The sequence below is a fragment of the Schistocerca piceifrons genome, chromosome 3 (assembly GCF_021461385.2).
Source record: "Schistocerca piceifrons isolate TAMUIC-IGC-003096 chromosome 3, iqSchPice1.1, whole genome shotgun sequence".
In the NCBI taxonomy this organism is placed as follows: Eukaryota; Metazoa; Arthropoda; class Insecta; order Orthoptera; family Acrididae; genus Schistocerca; species Schistocerca piceifrons.
In genome coordinates this window covers 896,980,538-896,998,061 of record NC_060140.1, presented here as the reverse complement: position 1 = coordinate 896,998,061, position 17,524 = coordinate 896,980,538, and the positions used below count along the sequence as shown (strand labels likewise).

The 17,524-nt window shown below is 42.2% G+C and overlaps 1 protein-coding gene across 1 annotated transcript in view; it reads left to right on the top strand.

Moving 5' to 3' along the window:
• Positions 1–16,300, top strand: part of LOC124788208 (2-oxoglutarate and iron-dependent oxygenase domain-containing protein 3-like) — a 47,593-nt gene extending 31,293 nt beyond the window's left edge. Inside the window, exons 6-7 of the mRNA XM_047255386.1 lie at positions 13,224–13,347; positions 15,434–16,300. Coding sequence (XP_047111342.1) covers positions 13,224–13,347; positions 15,434–15,588 — 279 coding nt within the window. The 3' untranslated portion in view covers positions 15,589–16,300. The remainder of the gene's footprint in view (positions 1–13,223; positions 13,348–15,433) is intronic.
• Positions 16,301–17,524: the final 1,224 nt, after the last annotated feature.

Genomic DNA, 17,524 nt, shown 5'->3' with positions numbered 1-17,524 from the left:
CGCAGGCACGTCGATAGACACACAGACAAACACAAACATACACACAAAATTCAAGCTTTCACAACCAACGGTTGCTTCGTCAGGAAAGAAGGAAGGAGAGGGAAAGATGAAAGGATGTGGGTTTTAAGGGAGAGGGTAAGGAGTCATTCCAATCCCGGTAGCGGAAAGACTTACCTTAGGGGGAAAAAAGGACAGGTATACACTCGTGCACACACACACACATATCCATCCGCACATACACAGACACAAGCAGACATTTGTAAAGGCAAAGAGTTTGGGCAGAGATGTCAGTCGAGGCGGAAGTACAGAGGCAAAGATGTTGTTGAATGACAGGTGAGGTATGAGCGGCGGTAACTTGAAATTAGCGGAGGTTGAGACCTGGTGGGTAACGAGAAGAGAGGATATACTGAAGGGCAAGTTCCCATCTCCAGAGTTCTGACAGGTTGGTGTTAGAAATATCGAGATAACCCGGACGGTGTAACGCTGTGCCAAGATGTGCTGGCCGTACACCAAGGCATGTTTAACCACAGGGTGATCCTCATTACCAACAAACACTGTCTGCCTGTGTCCATTCATGCGAATGGACAGTTTGTTGCTGGTCATTGCCACATAGAAAGCTTCACAGTGTAGGCAGGTCAGTTGGTAAATCACGTGGGTGGTTTCACACGTGGCTCTGCCTTTGATGTGTACACCTTCCGGGTTAAAGGACTGGCGTAGGTGGTAGTGGGAGGGTGCATGGGACAGGTTTTACACCGGGGGCGGTTACAAGGGTAGGAGCCAGAGGGTAGGGAGGGTAACCTCTTGGTTCACCCCTATGAAATCCCCAAACCACCTCTCTCTCTCTCTCTCTCTCTCTCTCTCTCTCTCTCTCTCTCTCTCTTGAGATGTGACTTACCAAAAGAAAGTGGTGGCAGGTCGATAGACACACAAACAAACACAAACATACACATAAAATTCAAGCTTTCGCAGCAAACGGTTGCTTCATCAGGAAAGAGGGAAGGAGAGGGAAAGACGAAAGGATGTGGGTTTTAAGAGAGGGGGTAAGGAGTCATTCCAATCCTGGGAGCGGAAAGACTTATCTTAGGGGGAAAAAAGGACGGGTATACACTCACGCGCGCGCGCGCACACACACACACACACACACACACACACATCCATCCACACATACACAGACACAAGCAGACATTTGTAAAGGCAAAGAGTTTGGGCAGAGATGTCAGTCGAGGCGGAAGTACAGAGGCAAAGATGTTGTTGAGAGACAGGTGAGGTATGAGCGGCGGCAAATTGAAATTAGCGGAGATTGAGGCCTGGTGGATAATGAGAAGAGAGGATATACTGTCCTACACCCGTACTCTCTGCTGGAAACATCACTTTGCCACAAAGAAAAATGATCCTAGAACCCTGCCTGGAACAGTTCCGTCCTCCGTCACAGCGAGACCCACCTCCTCTTCCTCAAAATCACCCTCTCCAAACTTTCCAGGAATTTCTGACTTCCAGCCTTGCCTGTCAATCCTTCTTAAAAAACCTTAATCCTACTCCCAACATCACCACTGCTGAAGCCCAGGCTATCCGTGATCTGAAGGCTGACCGATCCATCGTCATTCTTCCGGCAGACAAGGGTTCCACGACCGTGGTACTTGATCGTCGGGAGTATGTGGCTGAGGGACTGCGTCAGCTTTCAGACAACACTACATACAAAGTTTGCCAAGGTAATCCCATTCCTGATGTCCAGGTGGAGCTTCAAGGAACTTCAAGGAATCCTCAGAACCTTAGGCCCCCTACAAAACCTTTCACCTGACTCCATCAGCCTCCTGACCCCACCAACACCCCGCACCCCTACCTTCTACCTTCTTCCTAAAATTCACAAACCCAATCATCCCGGCCGTCCCATTGTAGCTGGTTACCAAGCCCCCACAGAACATATCTCTGCCTACGTAGATCAACACGTTCAACCCATTACATGCAGTCTCCCATCCTTCATCAAAGACACCAACCACTTTCTCGAACGCCTGGAATCCTTACCCAGTCTGTTACCCTGGAAACCATCCTTGTAACCATTGATGCCACTTCCTTACACACAAATATTCCGCACGTCCAGGGCCTCGCTGCGATGGAGCACTTCCTTTCACACCAATCACCTGCCACCCTACCTAAAACCTCTTTCCTCATTACCTTAGCCAGCTTCATCCTGACCCACAACTTCTTCACTTTCGAAGGTCAGACATACCAACAATTAAAGGGAACAGCCATGGTTACCAGGATGGCCCCCTCGTACGCCAACCTATTCATGGGCTGCTTAGAGGAAGCCTTCTAGGTTACCCAGGCCTGCCAACCCAAAGTTTGGTACAGATTTATTGATGACATCTTCATGATCTGGACTCACAGTGAAGAACAACTCCAGAATTTCCTCTCCAACCTCAACTCCTTTGGTTCCATCAGATTCACCTGGTCCTACTCCAAATCCCATGCCACTTTCCTTGACGTTGACCTCCACCTGTCCAATGGCCAGCTTCACACGTCCGTCCACATCAAACCCACCAACAAGCAACAGTACCTCCATTATGACAGCTGCCACCCATTCCACATCAAACGGTCCCTTCCCTACAGCCTAGGTCTTTCTGGCAAACGAATCTGCTCCAGTCTGGAATCCCTGAACCGTTACACCAACAACCTGAAAACAGCTTTCACATCCCGCAACTACCCTCCCGACCTGGTACAGAAGCAAATAACCAGAGCCACTTCCTCATCTCCTCAAACCCAGAACCTCCCACAGAAGAATCCCAAAAGTGCCCCACTTGTGACAGGATACTTTCCGGGATTGGATCAGACTCTGAATGTGGCTCTCCAGCAGGGATACGACTTCCTCAAATCCTGCCCTGAAATGAGATCCATCCTTCATGAAATCCTCCCCACTCCACCAAGAGTGTCTTTCTGCCGTCCACCTAACCTTCGTAACCTGTTAGTTCATCCCTATGAAATCCCCAAACCACCTTCCCTACCCTCTGGCTCCTACCCTTGTAACCGCCCCCGGTGTAAAACCTGTCCCATGCACCCTCCCACCGCCACCTACGCCAGTCCTGTAACCCGGAAGGTTTACACGATCAAAGGCAGAGCCACGTGTGAAAGCATTCACGTGATTTACCAACTGACCTGCATACACTGTGAAGCTTTCTATGTGGGAATGACCAGCAACAAACTGTCCATTCGCATGAATGGACACAGGCAGACAGTGTTTGTTGGTAATGAGGATCACCCTGTGGTTAAACATGCCTTGGTGCACGGCCAGCACATCTTGGCACAGTGTTACACCGTCCGGGTTATCTCGATACTTCCCACTAGCACAACCTGTCAGAACTCCGGAGATGGGAACTTGCCCTTCAGTATATCCTCTCTTCTCGTTATATGTCAGGCCTCAATCTCCGGTAATTTCAATTTGCCGCCGCTCATACCTCACCTGTCATTCAACAACATCTTTGCCTCTGTACTTCCGCCTCGACTGGCATCTCTGCCCAAACTCTTTGCCTTTAAAAATGTCTGCTTGTGTCTGTGTATGTGTGGATGGATATGTGTGTGTGTGTGTGTGCGCGAGTGTATACCTGTCCTTTTTTCCCCTAAGATAAGTCTTTCCGCTCCCGGGATTGGAATGACTCCTTACCCTCTCCCTTACAACCCACATCCTTTCGTCTTTCCTTCTCCTTCCCTCTTTCCTGATGAAGCAACCATTTGTTGCGAAAGCTTGAATTTTGTGTGTATGTTTGTGTGTCTATCGACCTGCCAGCACTTTCATTTGGTAAGTCACATCATCTTTGTTTTTGGATATATTTTTCCCGCATGGAATGTTTCCCTCGCTCTCTCTCTCTCTCTCTCTCTCTCTCTCTCTCTCTATCTCTCTCTCTCATTAACGTTTCCCATTTATGTGTTCGCTTACTTAACAGTGATGTTGCTATTGGCTGATTGCATCAAGTCAGGTGCCTTGAATACCTGCTATCATTGACTGGCAAGATCACTTGACCTGAGCTGTGATTGGCTGACAAAAGCACGTAGCGTCTCGATTTCAATGCTTCGGAAGCTACTGTGCTGTATTTGGTGGAATTCATGTATATATTTTTATAATATGAGAATGTGCAGTGTAAATGTTGCTGTGCTTCAAAGATCTTCCCAAAACATATTGTTGTTTGCTGGGTTTTGTATTGATAGGTTAATACTGAAAACATGTGCTTTCACCAGGGTTACAGTGTATTTTCACATGGTAAAAGTGTATTTTTAGCTGAGAAGAAATGTGTTTCTGACTGGGAAATCCAGAAAAAATTTGGTATTTTTTTTCTTTCTTGTCTGCTTATACAACCACCCTTTAAATAGTTGGGAATTCCAGCAAAAGCATCACATTACATTTACTCCCTTATGAAATTTGTTGTCAACAATCAGTTTCATATGAAAACAATGGCAACATTCATAAATGTAATACCAAAAACATCGGATGTATATAAAACAGCTCAAGAGTAATGTAAAAGACCATCATGCTAATGGTCGGCTTGCTTCCAAATTTTTCACAAGGGAAGAATTACAATTGTAAACTGGCTGACACATACCGTATTGCAGTGAGAGACCGTAACTATGATCCATAGAACAAGCAAATAATAGAGCCGGTCATCTAAGCCTTCAGGCTCACTCATGAGCTCATAGCTGCCTTGTTGCATACTCGCAGCCTTGAGGTGCAGTGGGACAGGATCCAATGATAAGCATCAGGCATGGCTAGCCTGTGAGTTCCATTGAACTCTTATGAAATGATTTCATAAATTCAGTATGATTATAGCAGGCAAAGTTTTGCTTCTAGGCACTTGCTCTACAAATGAATTGCATGACCACTTTCTGATACTGTGGCATTAGTCAACAAGAGAGCAAGAAATCAAAATATTATGATGATGAAAAAATGTATTCCTTAAATGTGTGTGCTTGACAGCACAAAAATGTCCATGGCCGAAATTTGAATTACCTGCCTTGTTATGCAGGAGCCAGTAGCATTAAAAGCAGTACAGATCCACTATTAAAAAAAGAAAAAAAAACCTTGTAATTTGAGTGTTGTAGAAAGGTTAACACCTTTTTCAACACTTGTTAGCATAACTATACACCTCATAAAAACATGCAAGAACACTGTGCTGCATCATTTGTAGCATTACGGACCTACTAAAGGCACTTAGTTTATTGCATTGATAGCTCAGTGTCATAGTTGGCAGTCTAGCAGGCAACTGCTTGCAAACAAGGTTTTTGTGTTACTGCATTAATTTGTTTAATTAGTAGAAATCGCAAAATTAATAGAATGAACGGTTCAAACTTCTTATTAAAATATTTCCAGCCTTCAAATAGGCTCAGCATGTTGGTTCTTTACCACTTAATATCCCATAAGAGATTTTCAACTTCAATGATTGTCAGCAGTCAGTGAGGAAGGAGGCTGTGAGGTGGGCAATAAATCTCTCATTTACTGCCACCTTGTCTCAGGAATTTAGTGTTACATTCCAGAGATCATCAAGGGTTATTGGCGCAAGGTAAGGCCAGTTTTCTTGCAGGTCCGTTTTGTCTCTGCCCATGCGTTTTCAGTAGGATTCAGGTCTGGTGCAGACAGGAGGCAGTCGAGAAGAGAAATCCCATCTGTTCTGCAAATCACTTGTGCACCATTGCTGATGTGTATGTAGGTGAATGGTCCTGCTGGAAACGGGTTACTCCCTCAGGATGTAGTTGTCATACTGATGGGAGAATAACATTACTCATAATATGGGTGTACTGTAAGACATCACATTGACCAATTATTCTGTGAAGCATTCCAAATCCACAGGAACACATTGAAGCCTCATACTGCCACAGACACATGGTCATTGCGAGATAACTCACAGATGTATTTGGGATCGAAACTGGCACCTTGTGGCCTGTATACTCACACGGGACCATACTAATTCACCAGAAAGTATCATGTTCCACTAGTCACACTTGACATTGTCCTCAGTAAACACTAATTGATAGAGTTGATGACCATCATGGAGTCTCTTCTTGATGGCCTCACATTTGTTTAGTAGTCTGGCCTCCCAAAATTGTCACTTAATCACATCCACCTACTTGGGAAACGTAGTAGTATGTTTCAGCTGCTCCACATTCAAAAAAAGTAGTTTGCCGTGGCATGTTGACCAGATCATTATCCTGGAGAGGTATTGTCAAGTGCTAGAGCTCAGCTCCCACACACCTACTAGATTCTCCAGTATAATGTTTTATTGATTGTCGCGTAATGTTCTCAGGAACCCATACTATACTCTGGCCTCAAACACCATCAAATTCCCTTCCTCCACAAGGACGATGACATGGTCAGGAACAACCTTTTGATGATGAGGCATGGCGCATGAATAATGTGACCCAACTGAATGCGATATGTTGCCAGTATTTGACCTTGCTGGTGTACTGTCATTGGATATTATTGAATGAAAGGTGTGCTTGCACAACTAACTCACTGCGACAGACTGTCAGACTATTATGTAATATTAATGAAGTTGTGTGAATGATTCTCATGTACTGTCTCGAATAGAGGTAGTAAATTTAATTTTTTTGAATACAGGAATGTCATTCTCCTCAGAAGTGACTGTCATTAATTTATAGCCAAAATTCTGGTGCATCTTCTGTGCGAAATTAATTGCACATCACCAAATGTGTTTCATAGCATACAATGATGGGCATCATAGACAACATACTGTTGAACCGGGGCAGATTGTCTTTTTATGATGAAAAAAAAGAAAGGAATTAACATGGACTCAAACATGAGACACTTTACATATAAAGATGGCTTGTTGTTTACTCACAAGGGAACCTCCCCATCGCACCCCCCTCAGAATTAGTTATAAGTTGGTACAGTGGATAGGCCTTGAAAAACTGAACACAGATCAATCGAGAAAATAGGAAGAAGTTGTGTGAAACTATGAAAAAATAAGCAAAATATACAGACTGAGTAGTCCATGTGTAAGATAGGCAACATCCAGGTAGGTGTGAACCGATGAGCGCCGTGGTCCCGTGGTTTGCGTGTGCAGCTGCAGAACGATAGGTCCTTGGTTCAAATCTTCCCTCGGGAGAAAATTTTAATTTTTTATTTTCACACAATTATCAAAGTTCAGGCACTCACATATAATCAACTTCGCTCTCCAAAATTCCAGGACATGTTCAGATTTGTTTGGACATTTGCAGGATTTGACAGTGTACACACGAAAAAATTTGAAAACGTTAAAAACATGTTTTGACAGAGCACAGACAAAACTGTACGACTGTGAAACTGTTGCATTCATTTGTTGCAGTTAATGTGACAAACTCTTATGTTTTCACACTTTTTTGGGAGTGGTTATCACATTCACAAGAAAACCTAAATTGGGCAAGGTAGACGAATCTTTTTACCCATTCGCCAAGTGTACAAGTTAGGTGGGTCGACAACATATTCCTGTCATGTGACGCACATGCCGTCACTAGTGTCGTATAGAATATATCAGACGTGTTTTCCTGTGGAGGAATCGGTTGACCTATGAGCTTGCAATCAAATGTTTTTGGTTTCCATTGGACAGCACGTACTTTCGGCTACTAATCGCACGGTTTTGTGGTGCGGTCGCAAAACACAGACACTAAACTTATTACACTGAACAGAGACGTCAATGAACGAATGGACAGATCATAACTTTGCAAAAATAAAGAAAGGAAACTTTTCACTCTAGGGAAGATTTGAACCAAGAACCTCTCGTTCCACAGTTGCTCATGCTAACCACGGGACCACGGCGCTCCTGAACTCGGACTCTCCTAGATGTTGCCTATCTTGCACATGGACTACTCAGTTTGTATATTTTGCTTAGTTTTTTCATAGTTCCACACAACTTCTTCCTGTTTTCTCGATTGATTTGTTTTCAGTTTTTCAAGGCCTATCCATTGTGCCAACTTATAACTAAATCCGAGGGGGGTGCGATGGGGAGGTTCCCTTGTCAATTACAGTGACCGTTTACAAACCCATATGCATTCAGTTCATAGGTACAACACGAGCACATTCTATTTGCGAAAAAGGTTTTGTGCCTTCTTGGAACAGATATAGACTACTGACAAGATCAGTTTTCAGTAATTTTTGAAGGAATATTATCTCGTCTGCATGTTCCCAAGGTAAATAGAGAAATATGGCTTATTACATTTCATTCACATTAGTGCTGTACTGGACTTTAAGTCTTGCTGCAATTCCTCCCAGTCAGTTTTTGCTGTTAAGTGTACTTATCATGTGTGCAGTTTGTAATCGCATGTCATTCATTATCACACTTCACAGATTTCTCATCTGTTACAGAGTGATCAAGTTGCCTCACTCATGAGCACCTGTTCTTCAGACACGAGTTACTCGCTTCACACTCCCGAGCAAATGCCAAGCTCATAATTAATGAGCGAGTATGATACATGTACTGACAGCCTCTAGTCAATAGCTAACTAACAAAATAATAAAGATGTAAATAATTAAGGCTGGAGTGAAATCTATGGTTGTAGGAAAGACAAAGATGAAAATGGCTTTGATAATTTATAGTACCACAGATTATGAATGAAAGAAGGGAATGCAGGAAAAAAGGATGTGATGGAAGCTAGCAGTATACATCACCTGGAAATGAAATTGATGACAGAAATAAAGCAGATCAGTAAGATAGCTAAAGAAATGGATAACTGATATGGCCTTATGTAAAAGTAAATGACGTGTACACGTAGATTAAATAAAAGTTGGACATGTCAACCTGTGAATCAGTGAGAAGTGTTTGTTAAGTGCAGAAGACACGGCAAATAAATAGAGAGAATGTATCGGAAGCCTGTATAATAGACAAGAGTTGTCCTGTGGAATAATATACATGGTGTATCAAAAAGAATCATCCAATTTGGCATATCTGTATTTCTGAAACTAATAAACATATACAATGAATTTTGTTTTTTGATGAATGGGAAACTCAAAAAGATCTTTGTCATACCTTTTCATGGGTGTTCAATATGCCCCCATTGAGATGCACTGCATGTCAATGCAGTATTCACATTGTACAGTGCAGCGAGCATGTCTTGAGTTACAGCTTCCACAGCTGCTAACATAGAACACAAAACACTTTCTATTTTCCCGACACCATTTGTACTAGAACTGAAGTGGGTGCTAACTGTTGCTACCTAGTGGGAACCATCTAAAACTCTTTGCTTTTTTCAACAATACATTGTTCGTGTACAAATCTTAAATAACATAGTACTTGTGATTTTTTAAAATTGGATGATTCTTTTTGATACACCATATATTATAATGATGATAGTGAGGAAATGGCTGACCTGCTCATATACTCAAAATTTGACGGAGAACTGAGTGGTCTGAACTCAAAACAGTCAGTAAGAGTCACTGAGATGCCTTTCATATCACTGAAATCAGTGGGACTTATATAACCTAGAGATTTTCCTTGCTGTAGGCCTGAGTCTGTGAAACAGGAGAGGTATCTTTAAATTTCCTGGTAAGTGTTATCCTCACATTACCAAAGAAATTATGAATTGATAAATGTGAGAACTGTCAGATGATTAATCTTTCACCACAATGTATAAAGTTCTGACTAAAGAAATAAGACACAACAGAAAGATAAATCAAAGAGCTACTCAAAGATCAGATTTTCTTCTGCAAAGGTAATGATACCAGGAAAGCCATTCCTGCGTTACCCTTAGTACATTGGAAGGTATAATAAAGAAAGCCAGGATACTTTAATGGCATTTCTAGACCCAGAGAAATATTTCATTAATATGAAGTGAAACAAGCTGCTCAAAATCTTGAGAAGAATGGAACTGAACATCAGACTGAGAGTAATGATAGTATAAAATCAAGAAATATAAATCTACATGTGAATGTAGCAGCTTATTACTGTTGTTTAATTTGTATGTTACACATGCAGTGAATTAGCATAGAAAATTTCAGGCAGGAGTGAAAGACAATGTATCCTGTGAGGTGGAAGTTAGAAAGACTTTGTGCTGCAAAGTGGGATGATTGGTCACCCAGCACAGAATTTAGATTGTAAATAACCAATGCAAACAGAAAGTGATGAAAAACGAGGACTTGGTTAGCATCAAAACTGAGGAAGAGGTAAAAACAGGAATTAAAGATATCTGGTATCTTGGAAATACGGTCACAGAAGATTGATACATCAAACAGTGGATTGTAGCAGGCAAAGAAAGCTTCATTCCTGTACTAGTATAAAATATAGAACACAACAGTGTATGGTGGTGACATGAATCTTGATAAAACCAAGGAAGATGAAACTGGTTGTATGTGAAATGTTGAGGTACAGAAGGATTTGAGAAAGTCACATTCAGCAGATACACTCCTGGAAATGGAAAAAAGAACACATTGACACCGGTGTGTCAGACCCACCATACTTACTCCGGACACTGCGAGAGGGCTGTACAAGCAATGATCACACGCACGGCACAGCGGACACACCAGGAACCGCGATGTTGGCCGTCGAATGGCGCTAGCTGCGCAGCATTTGTGCACCGCCGCCGTCAGTGTCAGCCAGTTTGCCGTGGCATACGGAGCTCCATCGCAGTCTTTAACACTGGTAGCATGCCGCGACAGCGTGGACGTGAACCGTATGTGCAGTTGACGGACTTTGAGCGAGGGCGTATAGTGGGCATGCGGGAGGCCGGGTGGACGTACTGCCGAATTGCTCAACACGTGGGGCGTGAGGTCTCCACAGTACATCGATGTTGTCGCCAGTGGTCGGCGGAAGGTGCACGTGCCTGTCGACCTGGGACCGGACCGCAGCGGCGCACGGATGCACGCCAAGACCGTAGGATCCTACGCAGTGCCGTAGGGGACCGCACCGCCACTTCCCAGCAAATTAGGGACACTGTTGCTCCTGGGGTATTGGCGAGGACCATGCGCAACCGTCTCCATGAAGCTGGGCTACGGTCCCGCACACCGTTAGGCCGTCTTCCGCTCACGCCCCAACATCGTGCAGCCCGCCTCCAGTGGTGTCGCGACAGGCGTGAATGGAGGGACGAATGGAGACGTGTCGTCTTCAGCGATGAGAGTCAAGGCAGAAGTGCCTTGGTGCCAATGATGGTCGTATGCGTGTTTGGCGCCGTGCAGGTGAGCGCCACAATCAGGACTGCATACGACCGAGGCACACAGGTCCAACACCCGGCATCATGGTGTGGGGAGCGATCTCCTACACTGGCCGTACACCACTGGTGATCGTCGAGGGGACACTGAATAATGCACGGTACATCCAAACCGTCATCGAACCCATCGTTCTACCATTCCTAGACCGGCAAGGGAACTTGCTGTTCCAACAGGACAATGCACGTCCGCATGTATCCCGTGCCACCCAACGTGCTCTAGAAGGTGTAAGTCAACTACCCTGGCCAGCAAGATCTCCGGATCTGTCCCCCATTGAGCATGTTTGGGACTGGATGAAGCGTCGTCTCACGCGGTCTGCACGTCCAGCACGAACGCTGGTCCAACTGAGGCGCCAGGTGGAAATGGCATGGCAAGCCGTTCCACAGGACTACATCCAGCATCTCTACGATCGTCTCCATGGGAGAATAGCAGCCTGCATTGCTGCGAAAGGTGGATATACACTGTACTAGTGCCGACATTGTGCATGCTCTGTTGCCTGTGTCTATGTGCCTGTGGTTCTGTCAGTGTGATCATGTGATGTATCTGACCCCAGGAATGTGTCAATAAAGTTTCCCCTTCCTGGGACAATGAATTCACGGTGTTCTTATTTCAATTTCCAGGAGTGTATAATGAGGTAGAGGGAGTGATGTTGTAGGACCACACCAAGTCACTTTAAGTATCAATAACTCTGTAATAAATGGAAGAAGATAAAAAATGATCAGCAGTGGAACTTAAAATTTTGAAAATGCTGGCAGCTGTGAAGTAAATGATTGCTGAGCAGAGGATAATTACATCATAAGATAATATACTAAATGGCTGCTGAGGACCATAACTGAAAATAAACATACAATTATTACTTGGTGGAAAAAAGCTGTCTTTTGTAGAATATATAATATAATTTTGCCAGAGAGATGCATTGTAGTTAAATGTTTAATGAAAGTATTTGGGTAAGTCATTTCAAATTCCAGTCCAGCAATTCTGTTATGAAATCAATGGCTCATTTGATTAGACAGTGACCAACCCTTTTCCATTTGTTTTGAATGTGAACCTGTATGTACATCAGCAGAACATTATATTTGAAGAAAGAGCTGATTTCAGGGAGCAGTTACCAATTTTCGACTTCAGTTAGAAGACTCAAGAAAAAAATAGAGCAGTGCTATTTTTGAAATTGTAATAGGCATTAACATTTAATTTTAAATGGATAAGAAACAGGAACTTTGAATACTTTGGAGGGGGGGGGGTTGTTGGTGTTTAACGTCCCGTCGACAACGAGGTCATTAGAGACGGAGCGCAAGCTCGGGTTAGGGAAGGAAATCGGCCGTGCCCTTTCAAAGGAACCATCCCGGCATTTGCCTGAAACGATTTAGGGAAATCACGGAAAACCTAAATCAGGATGGCTGGAGACGGGATTGAACCGTCGTCCTCCCGAATGCGAGTCCAGTGTGCTAACCACTGCGCCACCTCGCTCGGTGAATACTTTGGAAACAAGGTAAGAGAAGATTGATGTATCAAGAAGGATGACATCATAAGTGGATTTAGCAGGCAAAGAAAGCTTCATTCTGCAAAATAGTATTACACTCGCATGTTGTATTTATCTTACTATGGAAAAGTTTGAAGCACAACTGAAATTGTAATAGGCATTTGCATTTCATTTAAAAAAATAAGAAATGGGAACTTTGAATATTTGTAAAGAATAAAGCTGGCCACACCAAATGTGAATCCTTACTATTTTGTTTTGTTTCCTAGCACTGCATTCAGTGCTATAATCCAGATTAAAAATATCTAGTGACGAGAAAAACACACATCATGGTATATTTTATGGTGTTTTAAGTATCAATTTTATTTTATGTTGTACACTACATAGTCTTTACTGGTTGATTAGGTTTACATTAATTCTGAAATTGTATATTTACAGTTGCAATAGTGTATTCTTTACTAGTTGATTACGTTTACATTAATTCTGAAATTGTGCATTTACAGTTGTAACCGTGTCCTCTTTGTGGTTGCCCACATATTTCTAATGTTTATTAATTTATTTTTCTATGTACAGGAAACATATGAGTCCTTCCACTACACTTCCTTGTTATACTTATCAGACTATGGAAAAGACTTTACTGGGGGACGATTTGTGTTTGTAGATAAGGAATTCAACAAGACTGTAGAACCCAGGAAAGGTAAGGATGTAACTGACATTTTTGCTCTAATTAGCTTTGTTGTTTTGAAAATACTCAGAAAGTATATATAATTGTGGTAAGATTACAGTACAGAGTAAGTACAGATTATGGGGCAGCTATTTTCATATATGTTAAACATGAATATCATCTTGCCCTCATGTTAGAGACAGCACATTGAAACTCAAAATGGATGTTTGATTTTGCATGCCATCTGGGGCATCAGGAAACAAATGCGTTGCTCCATATGAAATCATGCATTACCTAACAGCTGGGAGGAGAGCAGAAGACTAAATTCACAATCAAGCAGTTATCTTTGGCTTCAAAGCCTTTCAGAAAATGTTGTCTGTCCACAAGGTATCATCATCATTGTCATTGTCATCATCATTATTAATGAACATCATCTGAATATCATTTCGTGTATTCTAAGTTTCGCACAACTTTTGAAACGTTTCTGATCTTCTCTAAAGTCAGTGTACTTTTCAATCCATTGTCATTTGTGTGTCTGCAAATACTGAGAAAACTGTAAGGTACAAAGACAGAATGGCTGCCCAATACTTAACTTCAGAAGATGAAATTCCTAATATTGCCAATACAACAACTTACAGTAAAATATCCATTGTTGTGACCTGAAGATCTGTGCGTTACTATTAGTGTTTCAAGCAGTCAACACATATCTTCTGTAACGTTAACACTGAATATTGAGGTACCTTTGTGTCCTGTTGTAGGGAAACTTATATTGGACTCGCGTGATGAGGAAACCTTCAGAAATCGAATTCCCAAGGCTCCAACACTGAAGTTCACTAGTTATGTACTTTCTATCTGTGAGCATAAGCAGCTACACAAGAAGTGTGTTGGTGGTGCAGAGGGAGTCCTACGAGAGATAAGATATTACCATTGCTGACCATCACTGGCTTGGTGCACCTAAAACTGATGCTGATGAAACTATAAAGATTCTTCACCTTCCCCTGAGGTGGGGACAGGCAGCCAGCTGATGAAACTATAAAGATTCTTCACCTTCTCCTGAGGTGGGGACAGGCAGCCAATCCCATGTGACAGATTTCCAACAGCATCACAGAAATATCCAAAGTGTACTTGTCTCACTTTGTGTGTCATGGCAAGCGAGGGTTCCTTACCTTGTTTTGGTATAAATAATATTTAGGTTGTCACCTGTACTGTGTTTTATGGGGGAGGAGTTGACTGTTGTTACTTCTCCTTTGCCGGAGTGGGGGGCCTGCCGCTTAAATGCCTTTTCTGTGTTCCCAAGCCCAGCAGACTGCTGGGTTATGAGTTCACATGTGTGGAAGCTAGTAGCTGTGTGGTTACAGCAGGTTAGCTATAATTGTGTCACTGGAAACATCAATGTGACCAACAAGGCTTATCATTTAAGGTAAGATCTTCAGTGGTTCTGACTGGAGGAGCCAGGTGGGCAGTTCTAGGAATGGAATAATAGTTGATGGGATCCATAGAGAGTGAGTTTACTTTTCTGCGGTTTATTCATTTTATCATCTCACACTTTTGGTTGTGCCCCTCAGTTTCTTCCAGATTAACACTGACAGGTGCAGTCACAGATCACAGCACTAATCCTGGTTGTCAGAACTTGTATGCTCCTTCTTAAGAGAGAGAAGAGGGATTGGGGAAAGGTTGGGAAAGAGCGGCAGGTTATTCATATCCTAGGGTGAGAGGGACCAATCTGTTATCAGTAAAAGGGGAGACAAAGATGAAGGAGAAGGCACGAGAGCTGATAGAATGGGAAACATAGTACACTGATAAGCACCGAGTGAGTTTCTGCTTAGCAATCATACAAGGGACGAACAAAAAATGAAGGTAGTTTAAAAAGGGCATTAAGGTAAAAAGTAGTTGTGTAGATAATGAAATTCTCAATGGGGAAAAAAGGCGGGCAAGGGGGGGATTCTAACAGAGGTTAAGAGCTGGAGGATGGCTTTCTTTTGTTAAGATTCATACGTAATTCATTTTATATTTTTAATTCATATTCTTATCAGCTTTTTTGCCCTCCTTTTTATTGATAACTGCAGTATGCTAGTCTTACTGACTGGTTTTAAGTTAGTTCATTTGTATGTTTATGCAGGTCGAGTATTGATGTTCACATCTGGCTCGGAGAATGTGCATTATGTGGAGCCCGTTACCAGTGGCACACGTTTTGCTATCACAGTCTCATTCACCTGTGATAAAAAATTTGCTATCTCAGATCCAAATATGAATAATTTCAGCAGAAGGAGATAGGAGCGATATCATTTTACTTGACCAATGTATTCTTATTGTACCTACAGGAAAATCTATGTACTTAAGATTTTTCTGTCTAATAGTATTAAAGTTGTGCTGTGAAGTTCACTAAATGATCATTCTGTACATTATTTTTGTAAAGCTGAGTTTATTCTTTATTCCAGTAATGAGACTGTTCAACACACAAATGCTGTGATAATATTATTTATGTGTTATTTTCAGTTAATTAATAATTAATTTTGAGTTTTGAATTGTGTAAATTCATTATTATTGCCCATTATTACTATTAAATAGCTTTCTGATTACAAACTAAGTGACCACATCTTGAAATTGTTACTACATCTTGCATTCTGGACTTGTGTGGTGCCTCAATAACCATTGCATTACCTGTATGACAGAATCAAAATATTGTGAAGTACTTTTTTACTTTTCATGATTATTGCTCTTAGCAGCATAGTGGTATCTCACCCTGCCCCATTTCCTTTCCTTATAGTGGCCAGTTTTTGGATTTAGTTAATAAAAGAGCCATATAAGCTCCAAATTCTTGTATGTTTTTTATTCTTTACTGTGGCTGTAATCTATGCCTTTCTGAATTATAATAATGCATAATATTTCTTTGATACATTGTTTTGTAAAGTGTCTTCACATAGTTAAGAAAGTTTGTACCTGACACTCATGCTGTATGAACAAATACAGAAACTAAGCACTAATATATACTGTTTCACTTACTGACATTTGTGTTGAACATTCTGACATTTTTCTCCCTCAACCCTTATGAATCATAGTTTTTGACTTTATCCCAGGTTTGCAGATTCATTGAAAAAAATTGGCTAGAGTTGGGAAAGGTGTAAATCTGGAGTTGAGACTAAGGGGACAAGGAATATGTAGAGTGTCATCTGAGATGGAAAATGACACATTATGTGTGTGGATTGCAGAGGGATCAGTTGATTCACCGCTGTTTGTGAGGTGGGCTGATGAGGACATTCTAGATAGCTGCCATTTTCTTTCTTCTTCGTAAAAATAATAACTGAAATAAAGAATTTATTAGACATTTGTCTCTCTTATCCTGGAGCCTGAATTTACTTACTGGAAGTGATATTGTCTATCTGGAGACATACAACTGAAGGCATATTAATTAGCATAACGCTTTCACTACATATAATCTTATAACACTACATCTACTCACACACCATTGTCAATACATTCTGTGTATCATGTGATCTGAGGTTTTCCCAGGATACATGCTACTTCCAAGGTTCTCATGTGTACTGCTGAATTCAGTCATAGTAGATTCACGATATTTTGGGGGTAATCATTCCACCACCATCAAATGGAGCTCACTGAATGATGTGTCGTCTGCTGTGTATTGGTGGTATATGTGCCTGTCAGTCCAGAGTTATGGCCGTGCTCGGTGGGTGGGTGGGGGGGGGGGGGGAGTCAGTTGCCATACCCCCCACCATTCCTGTCACATCTCGCATCCAGATGTCACGTGTGTCGTGCTATGATGGAGCTTAGTATTTGCTCCCATCCCTTGCTCAGGTGGAAACCTTTGTCCCTTGTTTAAATTATCAGTCACATGGATTTCATTGCTTTTTTGAAAATGGAGTCCCAAAATTTATTGGTAGTAGCAAGGACGTTTGTTTACTGGTAATTGGGTGTGGCGCTCATGTTCTGTACATTGGTCTTGGATTGTGTGGATCGTTTCTTCCTCTTATTATCGGCTTCCGTTTTTTGGCTGTGTTGTTCTTGGGGCTCTTGCATTGCAGAGCTGTCTAGATCTGTTGGTTGCTGTAGCCATTGTTGAGGAAGACGGATTCCAGGTGCCGCATCTCTGGAGTCATACTTTGTTTGTGTACAGTGGAGTATGCCCTGTGTGCTAGAGTATTGAGCACACTGTTCTTCTGTGAGGGAGGCATGGAGATATAAATCTGTATTG